Source organism: Podarcis erhardii (genome assembly GCF_964252035.2).
Source record: "Podarcis erhardii genome assembly, chromosome: 14".
Lineage (NCBI taxonomy): Eukaryota > Metazoa > Chordata > Lepidosauria > Squamata > Lacertidae > Podarcis > Podarcis erhardii.
This window is the reverse complement of record NC_138503.1, coordinates 30,979,733-31,007,174: the sequence shown is the minus strand read 5'-3', so window position 1 is coordinate 31,007,174 and position 27,442 is coordinate 30,979,733. Positions and strand designations below refer to the sequence as shown.

Sequence of the window (27,442 nt, the reverse complement as noted above, 5' to 3'; positions counted from 1 at the left end):
AACGTATGCATTTGTATACACGTTGTATATGCAGTTTTGCACATGTTACTTGACTGGAGAACTGCATTGCAAAATTCAGAAAAGTATGCATTTCCAAGGATGGGTGTTTCAGTTTGCATACTGTTTTGGAAATAGTGATTTAGGAAGGTCTACCTTTGAATGTGACCCGAGTTGAATTTCTCGTTACTTCCCCATTGAATGTTGGTGTAAAAACCAGATAGAGATACTTAATAAAACTTGAGCTGGGCTTTGAAGCTGTCACTTTAACTGCCATTTGATCTGCAGCAGTGAGCAGGTTGGGTTCTGTTTCATCTGGTGATTTCTCTCTCTCTCTCCTACATAGAGTCATTGAAGATAATCAAGGCACATGTAGAAATATTGCTCACATTCAAATAGGCTGTTCTATGGCCCTGAATGTAGATTAGTCTTTTTATGAAGTTCTCTGTGGAGCTCTGTAAGGATGAGTTCACCCTTCTTCTTGGGTTTGCCATAACTAGACTGCCACTAGAGGAAGGCAGGGAAGTTTCTTCCCACTCTGGCCAGAGCCAATAGAAAGGAGGTATTTTCCCGCTCTCTGACAGAGCTAATAGAAAGTAGGATATTTCTGTACCTACATTTCCCAACCTGCCTTGGGGTCTAAAAAGGGGGAAAGGTGCAATCTTTTCTTAAAGGGGCAGCATTGTTATTCCTTCTACCTAATACTAATACAGTGGTACCTCGGGTTACATACACTTCAGGTTACAGACTCAGCTAACCCAGAAATAGTACCTCGGGTTAAGAACTTTGCTTCAGGATGAGAACAGAAATCGTGCTCCGGCGGCGTGGCGGCAGCAGGAGGCGCCATTAGCTAAAGTGGTGCTTCAGGTTAAGAACAGTTTCAGGTTAAGAACAGTTTCAGGTTAAGAACAGACCTCCAGAACGAATTAAGTACTTAACCTGAGGTACTACTGTACGCAGATTTGCTAACACTAAATAACTGAACCTTGTGGGGGCAGAATAGGCTCCATACCAGGAAAGGTTCCACTTGCTCTCTAAAAGGGATCCAACAAGAGGGATGAGAGAGGTCAGCTTGCACCTTCTGTTAAAGCAAAAGAAGGGAGTCCTTTTCAGCCTGAAGGCCACATGTCTTTGTGGGCAAACTTCTGGGCTGGCATTTGCCAATGGTGGGTGGAGCCAGAGGCCACAGTGGGTGGAGCAACCCTTCCTTTTGCACATGCTCATTGCACGTTGTCCCAGCCATGCAAATACCAAATATATATCTCTCCATCCTCTGTTAAGGCACGCAAAAGACATGACTGTGATTCAGGAGCACACTCTAGCCTCTGATGAGAGTGCAGAACAGGGGAAATGAGGAGTGGAGCTTGGGGAGAGGTCCTGGCCCCGGGAAGGTGATAACGAACTGCAATTATTGCAGACTAAAAAAGGGCACACCTGGTACTGGACTCTGGATCATGTGGGGTGCGCATTGTGGAGTTTTGTTTTTAAAATGCTTTGAGGGTTCTCTGCTGCCCTCCTCTGGTGAGCACCAGAATTTGCCCACCATATTGCAGCCATCACTGGAGCAGACCCTTCGCCATGCAGTTGCCCCAAGTGTGACCTTATAAACTTTTTATTCTCAGCTTGAAAAAACAGATTGGGTGGTCAAAAGCACAATATCCCATCTTCCCATAATGGGATGGGATTGCCTTTCTGCTTTCTAATTTTGAGCCTCTGTAGCAAAGCATTCTAGGCCTGTCATAGTCACCCTGACAGGTCCCGTTTTGTCCATAGAGAATAACACTAGCAATAAAGACTCCAGGTACATAAAACAAGAATGCAGAGGAAAGGAATTTGCTACCTTGAAAAGTTTGTTGTTTTTAGGTCTGGAGATCTTTTGGAGGTGGTGGGTGGAATGTTTATTTCTCTATTTTTGTGTAAAAAACCCCCACAGTTTCATTTTTTAAAAAACAACAGCAAAGCGGTTTACGATCTCACATAACAAATTTAAATTGCAACCTCCCCCATTTCCCACTTTGCTCTGTCCTTTGTGCAGGTGCAAGAGATCCTGGGTGACCAACCAGAGGTGAAAGAGAAGATGTTCACAATCTTAAAGCAATATGCAGCTGAGAGGAAGGTTGATTACTTAGCTTACGCCCTCCCCATGATCCTCACCAAGGACTCGCACCATCTCCTTATAGACAATATCAGGTACTGAGTTTTGGACACCTTTTCTATGCCCTTTCTCCCTGCCCTTGTTGATAACCTTCATGCATGTGAGGCGAGTGGCACAAAGGTCTCTGAGTGCCCCAGCACACCTGATTTATTCAATGGCTATCCCTGATGGCTGTGTTGTACCTCTAACCAGTGGCAGAACTTCATGCTCCGGCACCGGGGGGGCAGAGAGCAGGCAGGGGCGGGGCTGGCGCATGTCCTGGGGGCGGGGCACACTACCTGCAGGGGTGTGGCGCCCAGTGTGGGCGAGGGGGCGGCTGCGATGGCACCCTACCGGGATCGCGCTGCCGGTGGCAGTGCACTCTCTCCGCACCCCTCTTCTTCCGCCAGTGCCTCCAATGTCAGAGGCAGCAATGCTTCCGAATGCCAGATCCTGGAAACTGGTTGCTTTTTGTGCTTAGGTACATGACCCAGAAAAACTGTCTGCAGACAAACGTCAGCTCCCTCGGCCAGTAAAGCGAGATGAGCGCTGCAACCCCAGAGTCGTTCACGACTGGACTTAACTGTCAGGGGTCCTTTACCTTTACCTTTTTATTGCTTGGGAACTTTTCACAGGTATCTGGTTGGGCACTGTGAGAAAAGGATGCTGGACTTGATGGGCTTCCTTTGGTTTGATCCAGCTGCAGGGCTCATCTTACCTTCCTGCTGGCCTGCTTTGCCTCTGTTATCCTCTTCCATCTCTTCCGTGCCAGGATGGGTGAATCTGCCAATTCCAGGTTCTCTCAGTTTCTCTGTTTTCCAGTTTTCAGCTCAGTCTGCCACTTTCTTGCACCAGCTTACAATTTTTTTAGATAAAGGAAGTCCTCGCAGAACTTTGAGGGAGCTTTTCTCCTGAACGTACAAATTTCTGTATGAAATTTTGCCTAATGCGGACATTTTTGCAAGGAATTTCCCCTAACATCACACATTTTTGCATGTCCTTTTCACCAGTATATATGAATCTTTTGCCCACACATGCTTGCCTGCACTGTTTGGTTGGAGAACTGCATCGCTGAATTCAGAGCAAATGCAAAGGTCAAAAGGATCACTGTATTTCAGTTCACATATTAGGTGTGTTGGCATTAAATGGTGAACCAAACCAAATTTCTTCCTGATTCCTACCTGCGTACTCTGTACATAAGCACTTCCACCCCTCTCCTTGGGACTGTGGGATGATGACATTTGGACTGGTTAATTCTATTATTTTTAAAGTTGCAATTGTTAAGTTAAGCCCAGATAACATTGCTGGGGGTGGGAAACAAAGAACAGCAGGTTTGAGATGCCGTAATATCCAGGATTGTGCTCAAGAGACTAGGAAGACTGTTGGCAAATGGAATCAGGTTTGTCTTAACCTCAGGCTGTGTGGTTCGTTGGCATCCCACTATGCCTAACCCTTTGTGAGTTTTTTCCTGGATATTGCAATTTCTCCTGGTTCCACAGATTACAAGCAGGAGTTGGGAAAACAGGGCCAGATGGAGGCCTGATTGCTTAATGACCAGGAGCTCCCCGGGTCTCTAATCCCTGCTATGAGCCTCACGTGCAGACAGTGCCCCTCTGCGGAATAATCCCCGGGGATACGGGAGGGGAAGACATAGTGCAGGCTGGGAAGGTGACTTCATCTGGGCAACATTCTCCTCTCCATTAGTCTAAGCTACCAACACTGAAATCTAGAATCCTAGAAGGGAACCAAAGGTCCCATCAACCCCCTGCAATGCAGGAATCACAGCTCAGGAAGCTCTTGACAGATGACCCTCTGCTTAAAAACCTCCAGTGAAGGAGAGTCCACCACCTTCTCAGGGAGTCCATTCCACTGTCGACCAGCTCTTGCCATCAGAAAAGTCTTCCTAATGTTTAATTGGAATCTCCTTCCTGGTCATTTGGTTTGGGTTCTACCCTCTGGAGCGGCAGAAAACACTCTTGCTCCATCTTTTCATATTTGAAGGTGACTATCACATCGCCTCTCAGTCTTCTCTTCTCCAGGCTAAACGGACCCAACTCCCTCAACCGTAGCTCAGTAGCCTTTGTTTCCAGATCTTTGATCATCTTGGCCACCCTCCTCTGCACATGTCCCAGCTTGTCAACATCCTTCTTAAACTGCGGTGCTCAGAAATGGGCTTAATATTTCCAACTCTAACTGAAAATCTGGCTTCTTTCTAACATCCTCCATCCATCTTGATTTTTAAAAATAATTTTTAGGTTTCTGGGCATTTTCTAATAAATGTTCATATGCAGGTACTTTGAGGGTCATAGAATCTTGTTGCCTCTTGCTGCATGAGAGTACCAATGCCATAATTTTATCTTCTTTGACACATTATTAATATCATTTATCTATTTACAATATTTTTCTCTTGCTGTTCATCCTGAAACAACTCCCAGAGAGGCTTAAATCAATGATAAGACAGTCCCCTGCCCTCATGTGTACAAACTAAAAGACACAACTCAAAAGGAAAAATGGATTGGGAGGGTGGGTGGTGGATGGGTGGAAAACAGAAAACTGCAATTATCTTTACTATGTTGCTTTTTTTTAAAGTACTGCTTTAAAAGCTTTAGAGCCTATGAGGTGGGCTCTGTGTTCCCATTACTCATATGGGAAAACTGAGTCGAAAAGAGAGCGAGCAAGAGACAGAGAGAGAATCTTGCTCAAGGTCAGACAATGAGACCGTGGCAGAGACTTTGCTGCTATTGTTCTCTCTTGGAACCTTCCAGGGCTGAGCACTGACACCACGCAGAGTGGATTCCAGGGTTGGGCTTTGATATCATGCTCAGCTCTGCCACTTGTGCTGTGGGATTGAGACAACTTTCCTGCTGCTTTTGCTTTGGGGGAGGGAGAGTGCCTGTGTGTGTGTTAATGCATGTGTGGCATGAGATTGTTAATCATTCCCCATCTCCCTCCATGCGCACCCTTGACTGCGGCCGTAGTCTCCCATGCCCAGCAATGCATCTCTGACATTCCAAGGAGAGACAAGAACCTTCTGTAGCTGCCTGGTTGGATCTTCCTTCATTGCTGATTTCCACCACCAAGGGGAGCGGGGTGGGAGAACTGCTACTCTTCCGGACAGCCTCTTGTGTTATATACAGTACACTACCCTCCTCTTTTGCAGGAGCGATTGATATCTTCCTTGCATAGCATTTTGCTTGTAGCATCCTCCCTGACTCCCTACATCCGACACATGCTAAATCCTCTGGCTGGATCAAAGACCCCCTGCATCTGCCCCCCCCATCACATTCTCCACTAGACTCGTTCCCCCCCCTTCCCCTTTAATCATTATTATTTGTTTGCTTATTTATTTGTTTTATTCTTTTTCTCTGGCTCCCATGGATTTCTAACCTATTTATCCAGAATTAAGCTCTATCTGATTTTAATTTGCTGACATTTTCTTTATCCCTTTGGCTGGGGCGGGGAGGCGAGGGGCTGAGCACGTGCTTCTCCTGTTTGTGTGTCTCTCCAACGCCCCCCCCCAACACTGCCATATGGTTTGCACACACTGGAAAAGTGCACATTTTTAGTCTCCCATTCAAGGATGCAAGAGAAAAACGACAGAATCGGAAGATGAGCTGTCTTGGGTAAGTGGCAAATTGGTCTTTTCTTGGACTCAGAAGGCTGTGTGTGTGTGTGTGTGTGTGTGTGAGTGAAAGAGAGAGAGAATGCCTTTATGATTTTTTTACTCAAACCACTTAATTCTGCAATGAATTATAGCACACTGCATCTGCAAAGGTTTGCTGGCATCCTCTAGGAGCAAGGAGAAAAGGAAGCAAAGAAAACAACCGGCTTTTGCAGATGTGACCCAGTTAAAGAGGGAGATGGGGAGAGAGAGACAAACTTTTTATTTTAGGCTTACAATTCTGCTGCAGTCCGGTAGACGCATGAGAGTCCTCCCGTCCAAAGCGTTTCATGACAAAAAGGGATTTCCGGGCTCTTGTTACCAGGGAAACGGTGGCCTGGACACCATGGGGTTACTGTCACACACCAAGGTCAGCGGGGGTGACCAGATGTTGTGGCAAGACAGGGCAGTTAGGGGCTGGTGGTGGGTAATCTTGATGATGGAGACTGCTGATGCTCAAAGCTCGAGATGACTTTGGACCGCTGTTAAATCTGCAGGGGGTTGCAGAGAAGCTGGGTGCTACACTTTTTGGGAAAGGGTTCTTTTAAAATAGTGATTCTGGACCCGTGATCCTAAAGCTTCTTGGTCCCCCACTGATGTGAGAATAGGTTCTTTCTGGGTTCATGCATTACATTGGCACAACTCACATAGACCAACAGTCCATCTAGCTTAGTGTTGTCTACACTAACTCGCAGCAGTGGTTCTCCAGGCAGGGACTTCCACCCCCCAGCTGTATCTATTAGATGCCACTGAAGACTGAACCCTGGGAACTTCTGCATGCAAAGCAGATGCTCTACCACTGATCTAGACACATTGCGGTCAGACACCCAATCCCCTTCATTATTATAATCTGAAGAGGCAGGGAGTAAGGGCAAAATATTTGAACCAGCTCAGGCTGATATGGGTGGAGAAATTCAGTTCAGCTCAGTTTGCATTGTAGTGTGAACCTTACCTGATTTTCAGTTGTGGAACCAACATGCAGATAGAAACACATCTATCAGTTGATATTTGGATTGCAAAAGCTGGGTTCTCCCCCCCACACAAAAAATGCATATGAAAATTTATACAGTGGGGGGAAAGTGTAAGTATATGTGAAAATAATGTACCAAAAATCCACTAAATGAGTTTGCAAAAATGTGCAAATTACATGCAAAATGTGTATATTTAGGAGAAACATGTCCTGTAATGTTGATGAATTCTGATGAGGACTTTTTAAAATCACACTCGTGAAGAAAAGTGGCAAGCTGGAAAAATAAGAAACTTGGAAAAACTGAAATGGGCAGATTGGGGCAGAGGTATGCAAGCTTTCAGTCTTCAAATAATTCTTCCCTTGGTGGAATGGAAAGTGAACTCACTAGAGTCAGCTTGGTGGGTTCCAAGCTACTGGAAAACATTTGCACTTTTTGCACTTTTAAGGCTAGCTTTGCAAGCAGCCTGCTATCAATTCAGATTTTCCAGCTTTTGCCATTATCAGACCTAGCAAGGCAACTGTTTTCCAGTCACTTGTGAAACTCAGCAGTGCTCTGTGTGTACTTGAAAGATTGCCACATTCCCAATGAAGAATTGTGTGAAACTCAAACGCTTCCGTTCTCTTTCACCTACTTTGGCCAGTCCTCTATAAATATAGCAGTCAGTCTTGCCTATTTTGGGTCACCTTTCCAGGGTGAGCATGACAAGCACAGTATGCTGCAAAATCAGTAATTAGTTCACTGAAGTATTTGCAATTTTTTTTTTTGGGGGGGGGTTGTCAGATGGCTAAACTGCTTTGCTTATAGTGACAGCATTACATAGATTTATAGCATGGGGAATGGGCATCAGTCTGGGGGTGAAGATTCTGCATTCGGGGATGTCGCTAGGGGCCTAAAAGATTTGGGGCATGGGACCAGAGATGCATATTTGTATGAAATCTGCCCATACCGGTTCATATGAACAGATGTGGATCTAGAATGCCACAGAAGGCAAATTAAATGATTTCCCTTTCAGATAAATTCCAAATCAATCCTTTATTTAATTTGCAGCCCAGCCCAGAATATCTCACCCCAATTCCTCTTTGATTCATATACCCCCATTAATTTCCCAAAAGATCCTGCTGCAAATAGGTCAGTGGCTGATTTGCCTGTAGAAGGGCCAAGGTTCAATCCCTGATGGCATCTCTAAGTAGGGCTGGGAATGTCCTTTGCCTGAAACTCTGGAGAGCTGCTGCCAGTCAGTGTAGGTAATACTGAGCTAGATGGATCAATGGTTCGGCTTGGTACATGGCAGGCTCTGAGGTTTGCAGATCAGTTCAGTTCCCCTCCAAGAACCACTGCTCATTACCCTCCTAAATCATCTCTAAATTAGGTCATCTTAAATTAATTATCCCCTCAAATTAATACCTTACCTAGTGACTCAGATCACTCCCCCCAAATTTATTTCCTACCCAGAAACATGCAGGGCACAGTAAAAGATTCAGGCCTCTACTTGATTTGTTCCCCAAAAGTCTTGGGGTTTATCTGTAGCATCTCTGGTTGAGGAAACATCCCCAGTAGCTGATCTGGGAAAGACCACCTTATCAATGAGACCATGAAGAGCTGTAGACCAGCAATTTGATTATGGATGAGGCTGCTTCTTATCTTCATAAAGTATAAGGATCTGAGCTAGCAGTCAGTCTTTATGGGCTGCCATGAATTGAAGGGAAAGGGCCCTACAATGCAGGAGAGGGCTATTGGGTTGTCCCTGTCCCTGAGCTCTTCTCTTCTTGCTATTGTAATGGGTTTGAGGGATGGTGTGGTATTTCTCTGCCTGCCGTTGCTTCAGATCAGCCTTCACCAACTTTGTGCCTTCCAAGTTGCTGCCTGGGGCTGATGAGAGTTGTAGTACAAAACATGTGAAGGGCACCAGGTCACCCTAAGTTGTACCTCCTGGACTTTCCATTTTGGTTTTTAATTCATTTCATTTCATATATTGCATTTATATCCCACCTTCTTCCTCCCAAGAGCTCTAGCTGGTGTATGTGGTCGTCCCCCCCCATTTAATCCCCACAACAGCCCTCTGAGGCAGATGAGGTCACCCAGTAAGCCTCATGGTCAAGTGGGGATTTGAACCTTGGTGTCCCAGGTCCTAGCCTGACTCTAACCAGTACACCACACTGGACTGCACACACACTATGGACTCAAAAACTGGTCTCAACTCACACTATGGACTCAAACTAATAACCTCAAATGGGTCCTTCTGGTTCGTATCTCCACTGTTTCCTTACCCTTGCTTGACATGGTTGGATGTATAAAATCCAGCTTCTTCTCAGCAGAATTGTGGTTTTATACAACAACATCTCAGGGTACTGGCTTCCAAAATTGGCACTGATGTCGAGCACTTCTTTCAGTACCTGGAAAGGTAAACCTCAGGTAAGGGACCAGAAGGAACCCTTGCACTGCAGTTTCACACAACAAACCGCAATGGTTTTGGACTGTGGTTTCAGCATCCAATATATTTTCTTTAAAAAGTTCTTTTTGGCTACACTTAATTTAAGAGTATCTGTATTCATCTCCCAAGAGACCTTTCATAATGAGTTATATGTTTAAGCTTCCCTTTTCCAAAAGGCTTTCGCATATTCCCTTTCTGCAATGCAGTATGATGGAGGCTTTGATTTGCCACTATTACTTTGGTTGCTTTTTCAACAGTGGCTAGCAAGGGCAGCAGGTCACATATTTTAGACAGCCTCCTCTTTTGTCGAGCTACTTTCTTTCCCTCTTGCCTGGAGGTTGCAGGGGAACATGTGCTTCTAGAACTGAGCTGCATTGTGTCTCTGGCAGAGATTAAATCTCTTCCCATCAGGGACACTATACTCCACTACAGAAGAAAACGCTGTAGAGTTTGTTTTAGCAGTAGCTGAAGAACAATCAATTTATTCTCCTTCTTCTGTGCTTGGATGTTTTGTTTTTGCAGAAACTGCTAAAAATGTGACAGTATTAAAATGTTGCACCCATCAGTGAGGCTTGCTGGATAAATAACCCTAACCCATAAAACAAACGGGATTTGGGTAAGTCTCTCTGCATAGGCCTGGCAAGGGGCGATAGTTTCAAGGCCTGAGTCATGACTGGGAACCAGAGCCAGCTCTGTCATTAGGCAGAGGGAGGCAGGTGCCTGGGGAGGCTGATGCTGGGCAGAGCTTTGCTTGCTGTGCAGTCCCTGGAGGATGCTGGTAAGGAATTAAGGATTCAAGGGCCAGCTCACTTCATTTCTGTACATGGGTTGTCTGATGGGGGTGGGTGGGGCATTTTGTCCTGCACTTCAGGCAGCAAGAACCATCTCAGACCAGCCTTCCAATGCATTTCTTCCCCAGGACTCTTGACTGCTTGCTGGTCTGGTGCTAGAGTTGATAGTTGAAGGTAGGAGTTTCAGGACCATGGAGAGCTCAAAGGGAGCCACTTGCTCCAACAAGGGCTGAGAGCAGACTGAGCCCTTTCTGTCTCTCCCAGGCAATCTGATTCCATGTGGATAATTTTGGATTCTTACATGGCCAACCCTCTGGCCTGAAGACAGACACTCCATTCCCAGCCCCTCCTGCCACCCACCTGGAGCACTCCTTGCTCAGCTGAACCAGTGAAGTACTGTGGGAGCCATTTGGTTTCTCAGACCTGGGGGGAAGTGCCCTGAGCATCCTGCCTCATGCCTGTTGGCATGGGAGGATCTTATGGGGACTGCTGTTTGTCAGACTAAGCACACTGAGGCTGTAGTGCCAGTTGCTGGAAACCACGGGAGGGGAGAATGCTCTTGTGTTCGGTTCTTCCTTGTGGGCTTCTCATTATGGCAGTGGTTTCCAACCAGTGTGCCATGGCACCCTAAGGTGCCTTGAATGATGGTCAGGGGTGCAGCAGGCAACCCTGTCATCTGTCCCTCTTTACTTCCCTCCCTCCTCTGATGCCCTCTCACATCTCTGCCTCACAAAGGCTTGCACAGCTGTTTGTTGCAACACTGACTACAAGCTCCACAGGCGAATAGTGCCTCTGGGGCTGGCCAGGGGGTGCTGGTTGCCAGGAGCTGAGGCGGCCTTGGTGTAAGCAAGCAAGTGGGCGAAGGAGCCCATCCAACCAGACCGCCAGCCCTTGCTTTTGAGAATGGGCAGACAGGTGGGAGCCAAAACAATAAAACAATGAACAGGGTGGTGATACAATTACTACTGCAATCGACACAAGATAATATCACCAAGGCAACTATCTGTAAACAAACAATAAACGTCCATTAAAATGTCAAAAGTAGTCCCCCCCCCAAAAAATTGGTTTTATCTTGAACAATTGCAAACGCAGTAATAAAGAGTCCACTTTTCTTTGCATTCATCAAGAGATATGATGCTTTTGCCAACCCAGTGCCCTTTAGATGTTTTGGATCTAGCTTGTGTCTCTGTGATTAGGCTGGCTGAGGCTGATGGGATTTGTAGCATAAAATATTTGGAGGGCACCAGGTTGTGGAAAGCTGCTCTAGCTGCTGCAGAAGACTTGAGCAAGCTAAGGAAAGGCTTTTGCAGTTTTGTAAAAAAAAGCATTTTTTTTGTTATGTGTGTGTGTCAGATCATAGGAGCCACTGTTTGATCCACAGAGCTTCTTTCCTCCGTTTGCATCAGCACTGCGGGGAGCCAAAATCTGATCCATTATTTCAAAGTCTGCTAGAATTGGAAAACTCAGAACTGACAGCAAGTCAACCAATGCGATTGACTGGGCTTTGAAGATTGCAAATGTCAGCTGGGCCCCCACTTTGGAGTTTGCTCCTGGAGCTTGGGGAGAAGGAGGAGCTTTACACTCCCAACTATCAAAACAAGGCCTGCTCAGTCTCTCCTGAGGAGCATCGCTCTCCCTTTGGAACTTCCCTTCAGGGCCAGCCCAAGAGCTTGCCTTACCCTCCATCTCTTTGAGGGCCAACTTTAAAAAGCTGCATCTCTTGGACACTCCTCTACTCATCCATCTCCCTAAATTCCACCTGCACTTGAAGCACCCTGCTCCCCCCTGCTGCATGGTAGGACCGGCCAGCTCTGTCCCCTTTGAAGGAATTTTGCATTGGCTTTGGCAAGCCGTGTGCAGTGGCCCACATGAGACATGTGGCCAGAAGTTCCCCTGGGGACAGTGCCAGCCAGGGAGTGACAGGGTTGAGCCAGAGCAAAAAGCTTGCTGTTTTCGCTTTGCAAAAGACCCTTGCATTGCAGGGGGTGGAATAGATGACCCATTGGGTCCCTTCCAGCTCTAGGATCCTATGAAAGCCTGCTTAGAAGAGAGGAGTTGGGGACAGAAGGTTCCTTGCTAGCCCTTTGTGCTTTGCCTCTTCCGATCCCTCTTGGCTGTTCCTCTGGCAGAGTCACCCTTCGGAAGAGGACGAAGGACAAAAGCCACTTGATCAGTGTGTATTACATTCCCCAAGCAGGGAAGGCAGGATCTTCTCTGGTTACCCTAAGGTGCATTGCAGCAGGTCCCACCCCTCTCCAATGCATCCCAGCCGACTGTGGAGTCCACCAAGCTGTCAGTCTAGTGATAGCACCCCAGGGACTGAGTTTCTGCCTATTAATAGGGAAGGTCACCCAAATACCTGGCAGAGCATCGGAGGCCTCTCTCCTCTCTTCTCCCTCCCCCTCTTCTGGCTTCCTGCCCTGGGCCATGTGAAGCGATGGCAAGCCAGGCAGATGGCAGCAGGGGGTATGCATGGAGGGGATTAATGCAGACAGGAGGTTGCCCTACTAAACCCGTCAGAAAAAAAGCTGTAGTGATGTGATAGTGGGGGATGCGGGGAGAGAATGGAGCTGTCATCTGTTGCCAGCCAAAAACATTTCCCAGAGTTGTCACAATATCAAAGGCTACTCCTGGGGAGCGATGTAAGAAGACAACAATTTCCACCCTGCCCTATGTTTTTGTTCCAATGCAGTTCGGTTTCTGCCAAATACCATGTTATTCCTATCACTGCTTGCTACTTAATGGTGAGTTATGTAACTATTTATGCAACTTACGTTCATTTCAATGCAAAAGAAACTGCAAAACAGAACAATCAATTTTGCATGAGAGCCGGTGTGCTGTAGTGTTTAGAGTGCTGTACTAGGACCTAGGAGATCAGGGTTCGAATCCCAACTCAGACATGAAGCTCCCTGGGTGACCTTGGGCCAGTCACTGCCTCTCAGCCTGACCTACCTCATAGGGTTGTTGTGGGGATTAGATGATGATGGGGGGAGACCTATGTACACCACCTTAAGCTCCTTGGAGAAAAGGTGGGGTATAAATGCAATCAATGCGATGCAATGCTTTGTTTGCAGACTTAAAAAAAAGCCACCACCCAAAACAATGTGCGCTAAGACCAATTGTATTCACTTGATCGATTTCTGTTCTGCCCTCAATGACGTCTCCTGGCAGTGCTGGGCATGTCCCCTGAAACCTTGGAGAGCCATTTCCAGTTAAAATACCATATTTTTCACTCCATAAGATGCACCTGACCATAAGACGCACCTAGTTTTTAGAGGGGGAATGCAAGGAAAAAAAATATTTTTAAAAGGGAGTGCTGAGTAGAGCCTGTATGCATCCCAGGCTCTGCTCAGCGCTCCCTTTCACGAGCCGCGTGGAGCGTGTGTGCGGCACTAGCAGGCTTTTCCCTGAGGAGGAAAAGCCCCCAAGAGCGGCACACATGTTCTGCGCGGCTCTTTAAAGGGAGCGCAGCTCTTGCGGGCTTTTCCGGGAGGTGGGGAAAGGGACTGAGGGGCTGCCCTCTTTTTTAAAGGGAGCGCAGCTCTTGGGGGCTTTTGCAAGAGGTGGAGGAAAGGACAGAGCCACACGCTCTGTCCCTTCCCCCACCTCCCGCAAGAGCCGCATGCTCGAAGCCTTCTCAGGGCAGCAGGATGAAGGCTCCCCATGCCCTGCGGAGGCTTCGCGTGGCTAAGCTAGAACAGCGCTCCCTCTCACTGTTCTGGCTTCTGGGATAGCCGTGCAGCCTGCATTCTCTCCATAAGACACACACGCATTTCCCCTTACTTTTTAGGAGGGAAAAGTGCGTCTTATAGAGCAAAAAATACGGTAGATAACACTGAGCTTGATAAACCAATGGTCTGACTCTGGAAGGCAGCAGCTTGTATTCCTGCAGAAAGGGTTGCAGCTCATTGGTAGAGCGTCTGCTATGCATGCAGAAGGCCTCAGATTCGAGGACCAGCATCTCTGGATAGGACTGCGGAATGTCCCCATCTGAAGCCCACAGGGAGCCTCTGCCAGTCAGTGTAGGCAATACCGAGCTAGATGGACCAATTTGGCCACATTTGCACCATGCATTTAAAGCATTGATATCACTTTAAACAGCCCTAGCTTCTCCCAAAGAATCCTGGGATGTGTAGTGAAGGGTTCTGAGAATTGTTAGGAGAACCTCACAGGGGTACAGTTCCTTGAGTGATTTAGCAACCAGTGCCTCTTCCCAGGGAACTCTGAGAGCCAAAGCTCTGTATGGGGAATTAGGGCCTTCTAACAACTCTCAGCAAACTCTTTGCGAACTACAGTTCCCAGAATTCTTTGGGGGAAGGCATGACTATTCAAAGTGGTATGATATGGCTTTCAATGTATGGCGTGAAGGCGACCATAGTCTGACTTGGTGTAAGGTGGATACCTGTGTTTGTGAAGAGCGATGCTGCCTCTACCATGCCATTCTCTGCTCTTAAAAAAATTCCTTTGCCCACTCCAGCCTTCTGATGCTCTCTACACAGTCCTTGGAGCCTTTCCCAGCAGGAGACATGGGCCTCAAGGATCTCAGTTTGCAGCAGAGATATTGGCAAGATTGGCCGCCATGCCAAGTCCAGCAATTTGTGGCAGCTATAACTGGGTAAATTGGTCCTTAGTTTCAAGCTAACGCAGTCCCCTGAGGCTATGGCATTTCATCACTCCTCCCACCCCTCCCAATCTGGCAGCCTGGCTGGGTTTATACGCTCTAAACTGAGAGTAATCCAGTGTGATGTATTTAATCTACCCGGAGATGTGTCTTCCTGTGGAGCTGATAGGTCCAAGGTACACTTTAGCTGCTTTTGCAATGATAACCCACTCATCCCTCTCTGGTCCACCAGCTCTCACTGAGTTGTCAACAGGTGACCCAGAATGAAGAAAAATGAAGAGCCACATCAGGCAAGAGGTTTGGGGACTGGTAGATGACAGATCAAAGTCTACCAGGAGGGTCTTCTGCACAATCCCTGTTGACATGGATGTGAGTGTCTCTTTGACTCACCCCATCTATTCGGCTGTTTAAACCTCCCCAGCAGCTGAAACAAGTTCAAGGGGTTGTTATCCAAGGCCGGGACCTGACCAGATGGCTGCCTTTCCCTCTTCTGCAAAAATGATACCTGTGCAGAATGATCAAAGGGCTAGGACTAATCCCCAGATGAGGAAAGGTTGCAACCTCTGGGGCTTCCTAGTTTAGAAAAAAGGCAAGAAAATAGAGACATGATAGAGGTGCATAAGGTTATGCATGGTGCAGAGAAAGCAGATAGAAATATCCCACCTTCTACTTCTCTCTGATTATGTGCCATTCTGGGCTCATCACTTGACTACAAATCGGGAAAGAGCTGGGCTGGCCCTCCCTTGAGGCAAGGTGGAGCAATTGCCTCTGGGCAGCAGCCTCTGGGCCATTGGGGATGGCAGCAGATCTAGGCCCACAAGTCACCACTCCCCTCCTCCTCCCTTCCCCTCTGCTGCCTCCCATCCACAACCCTCCTCCCCTGCCACCGGCCTTATTCTCATTCAATTTCCATTTTGCCTCAGTGGGAGAGGGATTCAAGTGAGCGACTATACAGTGGTACCTCGGGTTACATACGCTTCAGGTTACATACGCTTCAGGTTACAGACTCCGCTAACCCAGAAATAGTACCTTAGGGTTAGAGTTAAGAACTTTCCTTCAGGATGAGAACAGAAATCATGTTCTGGCAGTGCGCCGGCAGCAGGAGGCCCCATTAGCTAAAGTGGTGCTTCAGGTTAAGAACAGTTTCAGGTTAAGAACGGACCTCCAGAACGAATTAAGTACTTAACCCGAGGTACCACTGTATAGTTAAACTGTGGTACTCACTCCCACAGGAAGCAGTGATGGCACCCACATGGAGGGCTTTCAAGGAGGATCAGACAAATTAAAGGAAGAAAAGGTTATTGATGTCTACTTGGGCGCTGCTTGTGGGTTTCTCAGAAGAGGCATCTGCTTGGCCACTGTCAGAACAGGATACCGGACTGAACGGGCTCTTGGCCTTATCACAGGCTCATCTTAAGTTTTTAACACCAGGGAAATATATCACTGGTCTGTGCCCTGATCAACACACTTTGTACCGGTGGGGAAGAGGAAGGGGCCGAAAGGTCCAGCAGCCCCCAGGGGCAGGCCTTCTGTCCAGCTAAGCCCAGCAACAAAATCAATCGGCTGCATACATACAATTCCTTCCAAGCATATTTTTTTTCACTTCAAATTATTCTGGGCACTGTTAAGGGCACTCAGGAGTGGTAACTCTGCGAAGGGTGAACTATTAGTACGTGTTGCCTTTTCTAGAATAGCTGCTGTTCCCGCTGCTGCTGTTAATACTTTTGCTGTGTGAAGTTTCTCCCCCTGATCACAGGATGTAATTTGAGGCCAATTAATTGGTGCTTTTTGGAGCCCTCTTCCTCAGAGAAGCTGCAGTGGCGTCACCTCCATGGGAAACAGGCAGCTCTGTGAAAGAGGCAGGAGAAGGGGGGGGGCCTGCCTGCCTGGGCTTCAGGCACTGGAGACAGAAGGGAAAGGCAGGGAGAAGCAAGGAGGCTGGAGGAGGAGAAAGGTGCAGGGCCTTCTCATCTCTGGAGCAAGAAGGGGAAAGGGGAGGACGGTGGTGTCCCCCCTCGGGCAAAGCCATTTGCAAAGAACGCCTGCGGTCAGGAGAACTTGCCTAGCCCATTAGGCAGGGTGGGGCTGGTGCCTTAAGTGGCAGGAGCCCCCCAGGCGGTCTGCCAGCTGGTGCTCCACATGCCCTGCAACCTCCGCCACAAGTGTGTGTGTGTGGGGAATAGCCCAATTGCATACAAAGCAGGCAGTGAAAAATATTGTAGGACTGGGGTTAGGTGGATGCCCTAGAATTGTAGAGTTGAAGGGACCATGAGGGTCATCTAGTCCAACCCGCTGCAGTGCAGGAATCTTTTGCCCAATGTATGTTCCTGGGGTCCCTTCAACAGCCCTCTGATTACCTCCCCCACCACCAAGTGGGGAATAGGCCTGTCTGAGTGTTAATCGTAGGGTTGCTGAGTTGGAAAGGACTCCAAGGGTCATGTAGTCCACCCCTGCATCCTTTCACCCTATGCTCATCCTGTATATTGGTATAAATTAAACATTATCTCACAGCAATGCCATCAGTCTTCCACTGAGCGCACCTCTGCACACACACCTTTAGCCTCAGGTGAGGTCCATCTCAACCTGGATGCCCTTGCAGAGGTCATGGGAAATCAAAACCCACACTCGATTGCACCTGGCAGCGACTTTGTTCCAATATTTTGGGCATCCTGGTAGCTGCCGAGTAGCCCTGCAAAAAGACCAAAGCGTCCTCAGCTGCTCTGCCTGCGTGGGTAGGCTTGGCGTGGGCGTTTGCGTTCCCGAATGCCAAGCGCAGCAAAGATGCCTTCAGCGGGGTGGGATGCGGGGCTGGTGAGCTCATTGTGATTTTGCTGTCAGACCGTAGTGAAGAGAAAACACCATCTGTGAGTTGAGCTTTAAAAATACTCCACACTTTGGGGCTGGCTTGCAAACGGCAAGCGTGTCACCCGTGTGCAGATTTCACCTGCCAGATCCGACGTACTTCCTATGTTGGGAGAATAAAAGGGTAGCTGGTGAAACACCAGCCAGCCAAAGCCACCAAATTGCAACCGGCACATGGCTGTAGTGAGCTCAGAAGCTCGTTCCTCTCTTTGCAAGGTGTTTAGATCCAGCAATCAGGAGGACGAGCTGTGCATTTGATTCCTATAATAACAGGACGCAGCAGCTGAGGATCAGAGGATTCTGCTTCACCTCCCTCTGTGCTCTTATAAATGCTGAGTTTTCTTTTGCCGTGATGGGTTTGTGAGGCTCTGGATTGCTGGAACCTGCCCTGCCTTTTCTCTGCCACTTCCCTAACACTTCTCCCTTGCCATGTTCTCCAGGATCTTCATCCCCAGGAAACACCGACAGCGCTTCGATGAGGTGGTCTCCCAGAGCCTCATAAGCAAACTGTGCCACGCCAAGAGCAAGCACTCCGCCAGTCGGCTGAGGCGCAGCCGCAGTGAGGACCACCATGAGCGCCTCCTGGTCTCCACGCGGGCCAGCTCAGTGCCGAGGAGCCACGAGGAGAACGGCAAAAGCTTGAGGAAGGCGACTTCCCTCATCGCCAGCAATGTGGGCTCAGGGGCTGCTCGCAGGTAACTCCCCCTTCCCACAGACCTTTGGAGCTCACTGCAGGTGTTTGCATTCTGCGATTTAAACAGTAAAGTTAAAGGGACCCCTGACCATTAGGTCCAGTCGTGGCTGACACTGGGGTTGCGGCGCTCATCTCGCTTTATTGGCCAAGGGAGCCGGCGTACAGCTTCCGGGTCATGTGGTCAGCATGACTAAGCCGCTTCTGGTGAACCAGAGCGGCGCATGGAAACGCCGTTTACCTTCCAGCTGGAGTGGTACCTATTTATCTACTTGAACTTTGAGGTGCTTTCGAACTGCTAGGTTGGCAGGAGCAGGGACTGAGCAACAGGAGCTCACCCCGTCACAGGGATTCGACCTTCTGATTGGCAAGTCCTAGGCTCTGTGGTTTAACCCACAGCGCCACCCACGTCCTTGCGATTTAAACAGTATAGATCTGTAAATCTATAGAATGAAGGAAGAAGCCATCGTCACAGAATCTTTTTTTTTTTTTTTTTATAAATATTTATTAAGGTTTTTTTTTTAAAATATAAATGCACACATAAAACAATCTTACTTTTATAACAACAAATTCTTCACTTCTTTGGACTCCCTCACGTCCCCCTCTCCCATTTACATCATTAAAAAAAAAAAAATTTTTCCAAACAAATTATCAACTTGTTTACAATCTCATGTCCACACATTCCAATATGATTTAACACTTTTTCCAATAAAATTTTTATATTTTCTTTAGTCTCACTTATCATCAAATTTAAATCTAGTTTAGTGGTGGCCAGTTTTTTATAATCTAGCATCCTTCTTAACATTCAAACAAATTACAATGTTTTTGTAGATACATCTTGAATTTCTCCCAGTCTTCCTCCATCTTTTCTTCTCCCAGGTCTCGGATTCTGCCAGTCATCTCGGCCAGTTGCATATAGTCCATCAGCTGCAGTCACAGAATCTTAAGGGCTGCAAAACAACCCCCTGTGTGATTCTTCTTAAGTGTTTTGTTTTATGTATGGACTTATTTAGCACAGGAGCGTAATCGATGGAGTGCCCTCCAGACTCCCTAGCCAATGGCCATGCACGCTGGAGCTAATGGGAGTTGCAGTCTCAAAGGATAGCTCTGTTTGTTAGGGTGTAGTGCTGATAACGCCAAAGTTGCAGGTTTGATCCCCGTATGGGGCACCTGCATATTCCTGCATTGTGGGGGGGGGGGTTTGGACTAGATGATCCTCAGGTTCTCTTCCAACTCTATGATTCTAACAACTGGAGGGCCCCACATTGGCTACCTTTGAATTAACAGGTGCACAGGCCTCTCTGCAGTACAAGGCTGCCAGCTGTTGATCCTAGAATTGTAGAGTTGAGACACCTAGATTCTTTTCACATGGACTGCTGTCAAGCCAGGTGTCCCCCATCCTGCATTTGTGCATCTGAATATTCCTGCCTAATTGCAGAACCTTACCTTTGTTCCTGTTGGAATTCATGTTGTTAGTTTTGGCCCAGTTCTCCAACCTGTTAAGGTCCCCTTGAATCCTAATTCTATCTGCTGTTGTTTCACCTGCGGTTAAATAGAAATGTCGTAAACAAACAAAGAAACACTGGCTTTGAAATAACAATCTGTCACATTTCCCTAAGCTGGTGGCCTTCCCCATGCTCTTGATGCTGATGCTGTGGGGTGTGCGTAGGTAACATGCCACATCGACCTTCCTTTGTACAGCAAGCCATCTATGGTGGGGGCAACAACCATGGCAACAAGCAGAGGAGACCATCTCTATGTCTCTCTCCTTCAGCCATCCAGTATATCATTATCTGACACAGGACCTTGCTTGAGAATTACTAACCATGCTAGGAACTGCGACCCTGACGCCCAAGTTCAAGGTGCAGTGAGGGTTCGTGAGCCTCTTCCTCATAGAGCTGGAGAAGGCCGTCAGTGGCCACTAGCCAAGATGGCTTGGCTTTGCCTCCACAGCCAGTGGTAGTAATGGCAGAACTGGGAAGAATTGCATGTCAATGACGGTGATAGACGGTTGTTGAAGGAGGCAGGGGAGGTGAGATCTCCTAGGCTGGGGGAAGGTGAGAGCTGGGAAGGTACAACCTTTTCTGTATGGGGCAAAAGTTAAGATATACCTGTGAGAGAGGACTTTAAATTCTTTTTATTTCTCTGTTCTTTCTTTTCTTCTTTTGGTTAGGTTAGTTAATTTGTTTTATTGTATTATGAAAAGTCTTAATAAAGTTTTATTATTTAAAAAAAAGGTGGGGGGGGGGGAGAAGGAGACTCAGCTACACAAGGTGGGGCTGGAGAATAGAAGCCTGAAGGAGGCTTCTTCTTCCCTGGAGTTTCTGAAGCTCTTTCCCCAGGGCCAACCAACATAAGGACCAATGGCGGAGGAAGAGGAGTGCGGGGGGAACACACCACCCCCGGCAGCCCGATCCCGGTAGGGTGCTATCGCGGCTGCCCCCCTGCCCGGGCTGGGTGCCATGCCTCTGCAGGTGGCATGCCCCACGCCCAGGATGCACACCCCACCCCCGGGATGCGTACCAGCCCCACCCCTGCCTGCTCTCTGCCCCCCGCCCCGGTGCTGGAGCATGAAGCTCCACCACTGATAGGGACTAGTAACTTGCTTGTTTTCCCCCAGGACTGTTCGTGTCTACAAAGGCAGCAGGAGCTTTGGGTTTACGTTACGTGGACATGCCCCTGTGTGGATAGAGTCCGTCTTGCCTGGTAAGGAGAACCAAGGTGTCCTGCAGAATACTGCTGATGGTTTCATTTCCAGAAATGGCACTTGCAGGTTAACTCCAAGTTCTCTGTGTGTTTTTCATTTCTCTGATCAAACTTTAAGCCCATAAATGCAATCAGGGAAGAGAAAGGTGTGTGGTCGGTGTGGGTGTTGTGTCTTCAGGAAACTGTGCTTTTGAGGCAGGGAATCATCTGCCCAGTCCTGAATGACTGATCAATTTGTGCTCTCTCTCCCTCTGCCCCCCAACTCTAGGGAGTCCAGCTGACAAAGCATCCTTGAGAGCTGGGGACAGGATCTTGTTCCTAAACGGCCTGGATATGAGGTGAAGGAGCTGCTCCTTTGTGTCTACCCATGATCATCCCTGGGGCTCTGGAATGCCTGCACCCAGGGAGGCTGCAATGCCCTTCTGGGATCCCATGCATCCCAAGAAGGAGATGCATTATCCTGCTTCAGCCTTTGTTGACCTGGTGGGTGGTCTCCAGACGCTCTGGCTGTGCTGGCAGAGGCTGATGGGAGCTGTGGTCCAGTGTTTCTTGTGCGGCTGTGACTCTCCTTGAAATGTCACAAGAGTCTTTCTCTCGCTCTGCAGGAACTGCTCCCATGAGAAGGTTGTGTCCATGCTCCAGGGCAGCGGGGCCATGCCCACCCTGGTGGTTGAAGAAGGCATTGTGAGCTTTTCCAGTGGTAAGATCACAAATGGGTCGAGGGGAAGATTTGGTCCCAGGGTTGGAATGGGAGGGGAGCACATTCTACTTTCCTCTCAGCCTCTGCGTGAGGCGAGATGCCATCTCTCACCTGCAGCTTGCAGGACGCCCAAGGTAGCAACCCTGGAAATGATGGGTTGTGTCAACCAGGTTCTGCTTACAGTAGACCTACTGAAAGTAATGAACCTTACTTGATCATGTCCCATGATTTCAGTGCTTCTGCTTTGAGTAGGCACAGCATTGAATACAGTCATGCATTTCTTAGAGTCTAAGTCAGAGGGAAGTCAAGGTGCTCACAAAATTACAGTTCCCAAGTGGCAAAGAGAAGATCATCCTGGAGAAGGACTGCAGCTCAGTGGCAGAGCCCTTGCTTTGCATTCAGAAGGTCCCTGGTTCAGTCCCTGGCATCTCCAGATAGGGCTGGGAGAGACCCCTGCCTGAAACTTTGGACAGCCACTGCCAGTTAGTGTAGACAATATTGAGCTCAATGGACTGATCCTGGTCTGGCTCTGTATAAGGCAGCTTCCTATGTTCCTGCAACTGAGTCAGGGGGCTTAAAAACTGCCAAGTTAGGGCCCCTCCACATTTTGGCTATTCCTGATGTGGCAATTTTTGTTGTTTCCTTATTTATGAGAAACCTCATGTTGCTCATAAGCAACACAGCATTCTGTGTGTTGGGGTCGGAGGGAGCATGCAGTTTACAAGGACCTTAAGAACCCGGGATACCTCAGGAAGAAGAGAAGAAGAGTTTGGATTTGATATCCCGCTTTATCACTACCCTGAGGAATCTCAAAGCGGTTAACATTCTCTTTTCCCTTCCTCCCCCACAACAAACACTCTGTGAGGTGAGTGGGGCTGAGAGACTTCAGAGAAGTGTGACTGGCCCAAGGTCACCCAGCAGCTGCATGTGGAGGAGTGGAGACATGAACCCGGTTCACCAGATTACGAGTCTACCGCTCTTAACCACTACAATCTCTCAAGGACCCCTGGACCCCCTGTTTCCCTGCCTGGTCATTTAAGTCTTCAGGGCTGTCTGTCAGTGGCAGTGCTTGAAACGCGCATTGTTCTAGGTGCATTTTGGGGCAGGGAATTTCATTAGCGTGAGCAGTTTCTGAGCTCTGGGTGCAGCACTGTGCCTAAGATTTCACATTAAAATTGCAGGGTGGAAGGAAAGGAGGACCTTTTTCTGCCTCCCCACTTCTAGCTACTCTCTGAAGACTGAAGAAGAGACCCTCTTAATAATATCACCTGCCTGATATTGATTTATATTTTTTAATATTGTTATCTCCACAAACCACTTAGAGCAGGCATGGCCAAACTTGGCCCTCCAGTTGTTTTGGTACTACAACACCATCATCCCTATCTAACAGGACCAGTGGTCAGGGATGATGGGAACTGTAGTCCCAAAACAGCTGGAGGGCCAAGTTTGGCCATGCCTGGCTTAGAGACTGTTGTAGTTAAGTGGTTTAGTATTTAGTTAATTTGTTAAAATAATAAATAAAATAAAATAGTTACCTGATACGGCTTGAAAGGAGAACGTGGCTTTTTCAAAGGATGGACACAAGCGATGCCATGCTATCAGTACCCTGAGTGATCTCTGTGTTGGGGAAAGTTAATAATTGGAGCCACCAAAGATTTGCAAGAGGATTCAGCTGGGTTTTGGTTTTGGGGTTTTTTTTGCTTGGGATGGAGTCACGTGCTTTGAGAGGGAGGCATTGGGAAGCACTGCCACTTTAAAAGACAGGTTCAGAACAGTGATTACGCCAGGGTGGTGAGGACTGGGCATGGTTCATGTCAGCTAAACTTCCAGGGGGAACGCTAACTCTGATTTATCACGGTGGGGGTTCTTTCCGGACCACATCCCTTCAAACACACGAAGGTTTAACAACCTGCTACATGGCTTTTGGACAGGAGCAGTTTGTAGCTTGTGATTTTGCAAAATAGGCGGTTGTCTGCTTTAGGGAGGTAACGGAAGTCAACATCCGCTCCTTAGGCACTGCAGAAACAAATCGCATGAAACTTCATAAAGCTGCCAGGTGGATATTGGGAGAGTATTGCTAAAATCCTTAAAAACGGTCCAAATCCTATGCCATCCATGAGCATTAAGGCTGCAGCCCCAAGCACACTAAGCAGCCCTAAGCACACTAAGCTCCTGCCAACCTAGCAGTTCGAAAGCATGCAGTGCAAGTAGATAAATAGGTAGGAAGGTAAATGGTGTTTCCATGCTCTGCTCTGGTTTGCCAGAAGCGGCTTAGTCATGCTGGCCACATGACCTGGAAGCCAATAAAGCGAGGTGAGCGCCGCAACCCCAGAGTCGGTCACGACTGGACCTAATGATCCTTTACTTTATGAGAACTAGAATCTTATTTTTAGGGAAAGGGCTCTATCTCAGTGCTAGAGCACATGCTGTGGATGCAAAAGGTCCCTGATGATACTCAGTTGGATGGACCAAAGGGTCTGACTAAGGCAGCTTCCTCTCTTCCTACCACATTGAGGGGCAATGCAAAGATTTGCACAGTCAAAATGAGAGGGAAAGGGGAGCATTTATTGTGCAACCCCCCGAAAACCCTTGCTTATGCTGCATGGTCACTGAAGGGTTCATGCCCCGATCTCTCACCTTGGCTCAAAGGCACACCTGCCTCTTTTCCTGCTTTGCCATGATTTATCTATTTATGTGCAGACGGCGAGTCATCGGAGAGCCCCAACTCCTCTTCGGCACTCACCTCCTTGCAGTGGGTTGCTGAGATCCTGCCCTCCAGCATCAAGATCCAAGGGAGGACCTTCCACCAGCAGCTGGAACACCTGCTTACGCCGCCAGAGCGCTACACAATCTGCAAAGCACTGGAGAGTTTCTTCCAGCACAGGTAGCCTGCTGGTTATTCCCTCCATTCATTTCTGAGTGGGGCATCCAAAGCCCTGTTAGGACCTGCAGCAGCATCCATTTACCATGTGTTACCTGAGTCCTGCATCTGGGCCTAGTGTGGTTCTTGTAGTCCCAACACTTTGACAGCTGAGTCCACGTGATTTCTTTCATTAGGAGCCAGGGGCTTGGAGTTCAAGGCTTGCACCAGGAGTTGGTGGGTGGGTCTCCACCGCCGCCAGAGGTATGTTCTTAAGAAAATGTCCCACTCCTGACACCATGTGCCAGCAAGTGGGCTAAGGCCGGTCTAACTTGCCCTGATGCCTTATTGCAACTAACCTAATTCCAAGCAGAGCTGTCTCTTCCTGATAGCACTATCTAGCTCAGAGCTTTCAAACTTTTCATGTTGGTGACACACTTTATAGACAGGCATCATTTCGTGACAGTAATTCAGTTTTACTAGCAAACCAGAGGTTAAACTAACTGCTTTCTAGCCCCAGAAGGAGCATGGGGAGTGTTCATTTGACACACCTACACACTGCAGCCAACATACTAATGTGTTGCGACACACAGTTTGGAAAGCTTTGATCTAGCAAGACAGAGCTTATATCTTTCTATGGAAAGATGGGAGGCATCTTTGAATTCTCAAGTGCCTTCAGTAGCAACCTGACAAAAGTGACGCTTTCTTGCTGGAAAGGAGGACAAGCAATGTGGGAAGCCTCACCTAACTAATTTGTGCCAGTCAGATTTCCTTTTAAAGGCACAGGGGCAGCAGAGGTCAAGAGACCAGGGCATCTTCTGGTGGCGCCAAAGAACATTGCATCCTATTTTCCAGCTCCCCCCAAAAAACACTGTTGTATTTTCTCTTGTCCCCCCCCCCAGGAACATAGACACCCTCATAGTGGACGTCTATCCAGTCCTGGACACCCCCTCCAAGCAGGTCATCTGGCAGTTCATCTACCAGCTGCTGACGTACGAGGAGCAAGAGCACTGCCAGCAGAAGATCACCAGGTTCCTTGGCTACAAATCAGTGGCAGGTGAGCAGCCAGCAACTGGTGGGGAGGAGCACCCGTGGGTGGCACTGCTCAGGAGCTCGAGTGTCTGTCTCAAGCCAAACATATTAAACCCCTGTGTTGCAAACAATTATTAGTAATATCCAAGGCAACACGATGACCAAGTACAACAATGCAATTATATGAACTCTTTATACAATCTATACAGAACATTGAACAGTATGAAATATATGAAATATGCACTCTCTGCAAAACCAAATAAACAGAATTTCTGAAAATCACAAAATATGCACTCTTGATGGATTCTCTTGAAAACATAGAACCAAATAAACATAAGTCTTATAAGTCTCTGAAAGTCTTTGTAGACTATGCAAGTCTCTGAAAGAAGCAATGGGTCAGATTCTATGTTTCATACTGTTCAATGTTCTGTATAGATTATATAAAGACTCCTATGTTTTCAAGAGAATCCATCGAGTGCATATTTTGTGATTTTCAGAGATTTATAAGATTTCTGTTTATTTGGTTTTGCAGAGAATGCGTATTTCATATATTTCACACTGTTCAATCTTCTGTATAGATTATATAAAGTGTTCATATTGATTATATAAGAGTTCATATAAAGAGTTCATATAATTGCATTGTTGTACTTGGTCATCGTGTTGCCTTGGATATTCCTCAAGCCAAACATATGCAGAGCGCATTTGCCCCTGAGTGCCAGTCACCAAGGATCACAAGCCAGGAGAGGGCTTGGGCAGAGCCTGCTTTTGAGTTTTCCAGTGGTGCATTTGGTTGGTTACAGTGAGAACAGGATGCTGAGCCCTAGGGCCTGATCCAGCAAGGAGGTGCTTTTTATGTTGTCATGTTCAAGATAGCAATGGGTGAGAAGTTCTTTTTTGTCTGCACTTTAATGGGAAACTACCTAATTTGCACTTCTCGGAATGAGATACAAACCAAAGCAGCTATTCTAGATGGAGCTGCTTTTGGCATGAAATGCTTAAATTTACTTTCCTTTTACTTTTCAAACTTTAGTTAGATGGTTTTTGAGCCCGTTTTGTATTATAGTATTGGGTTTGTTTTTAGTTTTGTTATTGATAGCTTGCAGCTATTTTTAGTACATTCTGTTAACTTGGAATTAGATTTACGACCGTGTAAATAACATCGAGGCCACTTGGAACGAAATGCTCTATATGAATACAATGGGGTTGTGCCCAGCATTAGTCACCCTTATGGTAGACCCATTGAAATCAGTGAGTGTGATTTAACTTAGGTGTATTCATTTCCATGGGTCTAATGCTGATTAAAACTTAGTTGGACACAATCCATGGAAAACAGGTGCATTCCAGCCACACAGGAGTGACATCCATCTATATCTCTGCATCTAGGCAAGCAAGAGGCATCATCACAGCGCTGGGCACATTCCAACCAAGCCAAAGTGCTCCGGGAAGAGTCTTGAGGGCCAGACAGAAAGGTGTGGAGGGCTGCATTTGCCACCATAAGTTAAGGAATCCAGCCAGCTCGTAAAAATACCAGCCCACAAAGCTCTCTTTTAGGGAAAGTGTCCTTGCTACAGAGCAGCAGTGGCAGTGGTGGTGTGTGGGTATTAACGGATCACCCGAGTTCCTGCCGTGAAGGGCCCACCCCACCTCCTTCCCCCACTGTTGCTCTCTCCAGTTGCTATGGCAACCTCGGCACCAGCTGTGTGTTTTAGGGGATTGTGGGCATTAGATCCCCAGCAGGGTAAATTTAGAATGAAAGGTCTTAATCTTCGGCTTTGGGGAACAGTTATTTGCGAGCAAATGCCCGTGTTTGTGGCAATGAGATTATTTTTACACCAGGGAGCAGCTCAAACGCCGTCGAGGCCAAAGGGGAGAGGGCGCTTTGGGAGAGCAGGCACCTGAGAGAATGTTTGTAACCACACCAGCCCTTTCACAAAGAGCAAAAGCAGCTATGAGGAAGATCATGGGAACCTGCTGTAGACTGAGTC

At 47.6% G+C, this 27,442-nt stretch overlaps 1 protein-coding gene across 3 annotated transcripts in view; it reads left to right on the top strand.

The window, feature by feature from the left end:
- The window catches only part of GRID2IP (Grid2 interacting protein), a 61,269-nt gene that overhangs the window by 7,718 nt on the left and 26,109 nt on the right, over positions 1–27,442 (top strand). For 2 of the 3 annotated variants that reach the window (XM_081840624.1, XM_081840623.1), the window contains exons 2-8: positions 2,033–2,187; positions 17,909–18,163; positions 20,780–20,865; positions 21,134–21,203; positions 21,471–21,565; positions 24,266–24,449; positions 25,328–25,482. In XM_081840624.1, the coding sequence (XP_081696750.1) occupies positions 2,033–2,187; positions 17,909–18,163; positions 20,780–20,865; positions 21,134–21,203; positions 21,471–21,565; positions 24,266–24,449; positions 25,328–25,482 (1,000 nt within the window). Of the gene's footprint in view, positions 1–2,032; positions 2,188–5,022; positions 5,755–17,908; positions 18,164–20,779; positions 20,866–21,133; positions 21,204–21,470; positions 21,566–24,265; positions 24,450–25,327; positions 25,483–27,442 lie in introns of those variants that run through there. The other variant, XM_081840625.1, reaches the window with a different exon arrangement.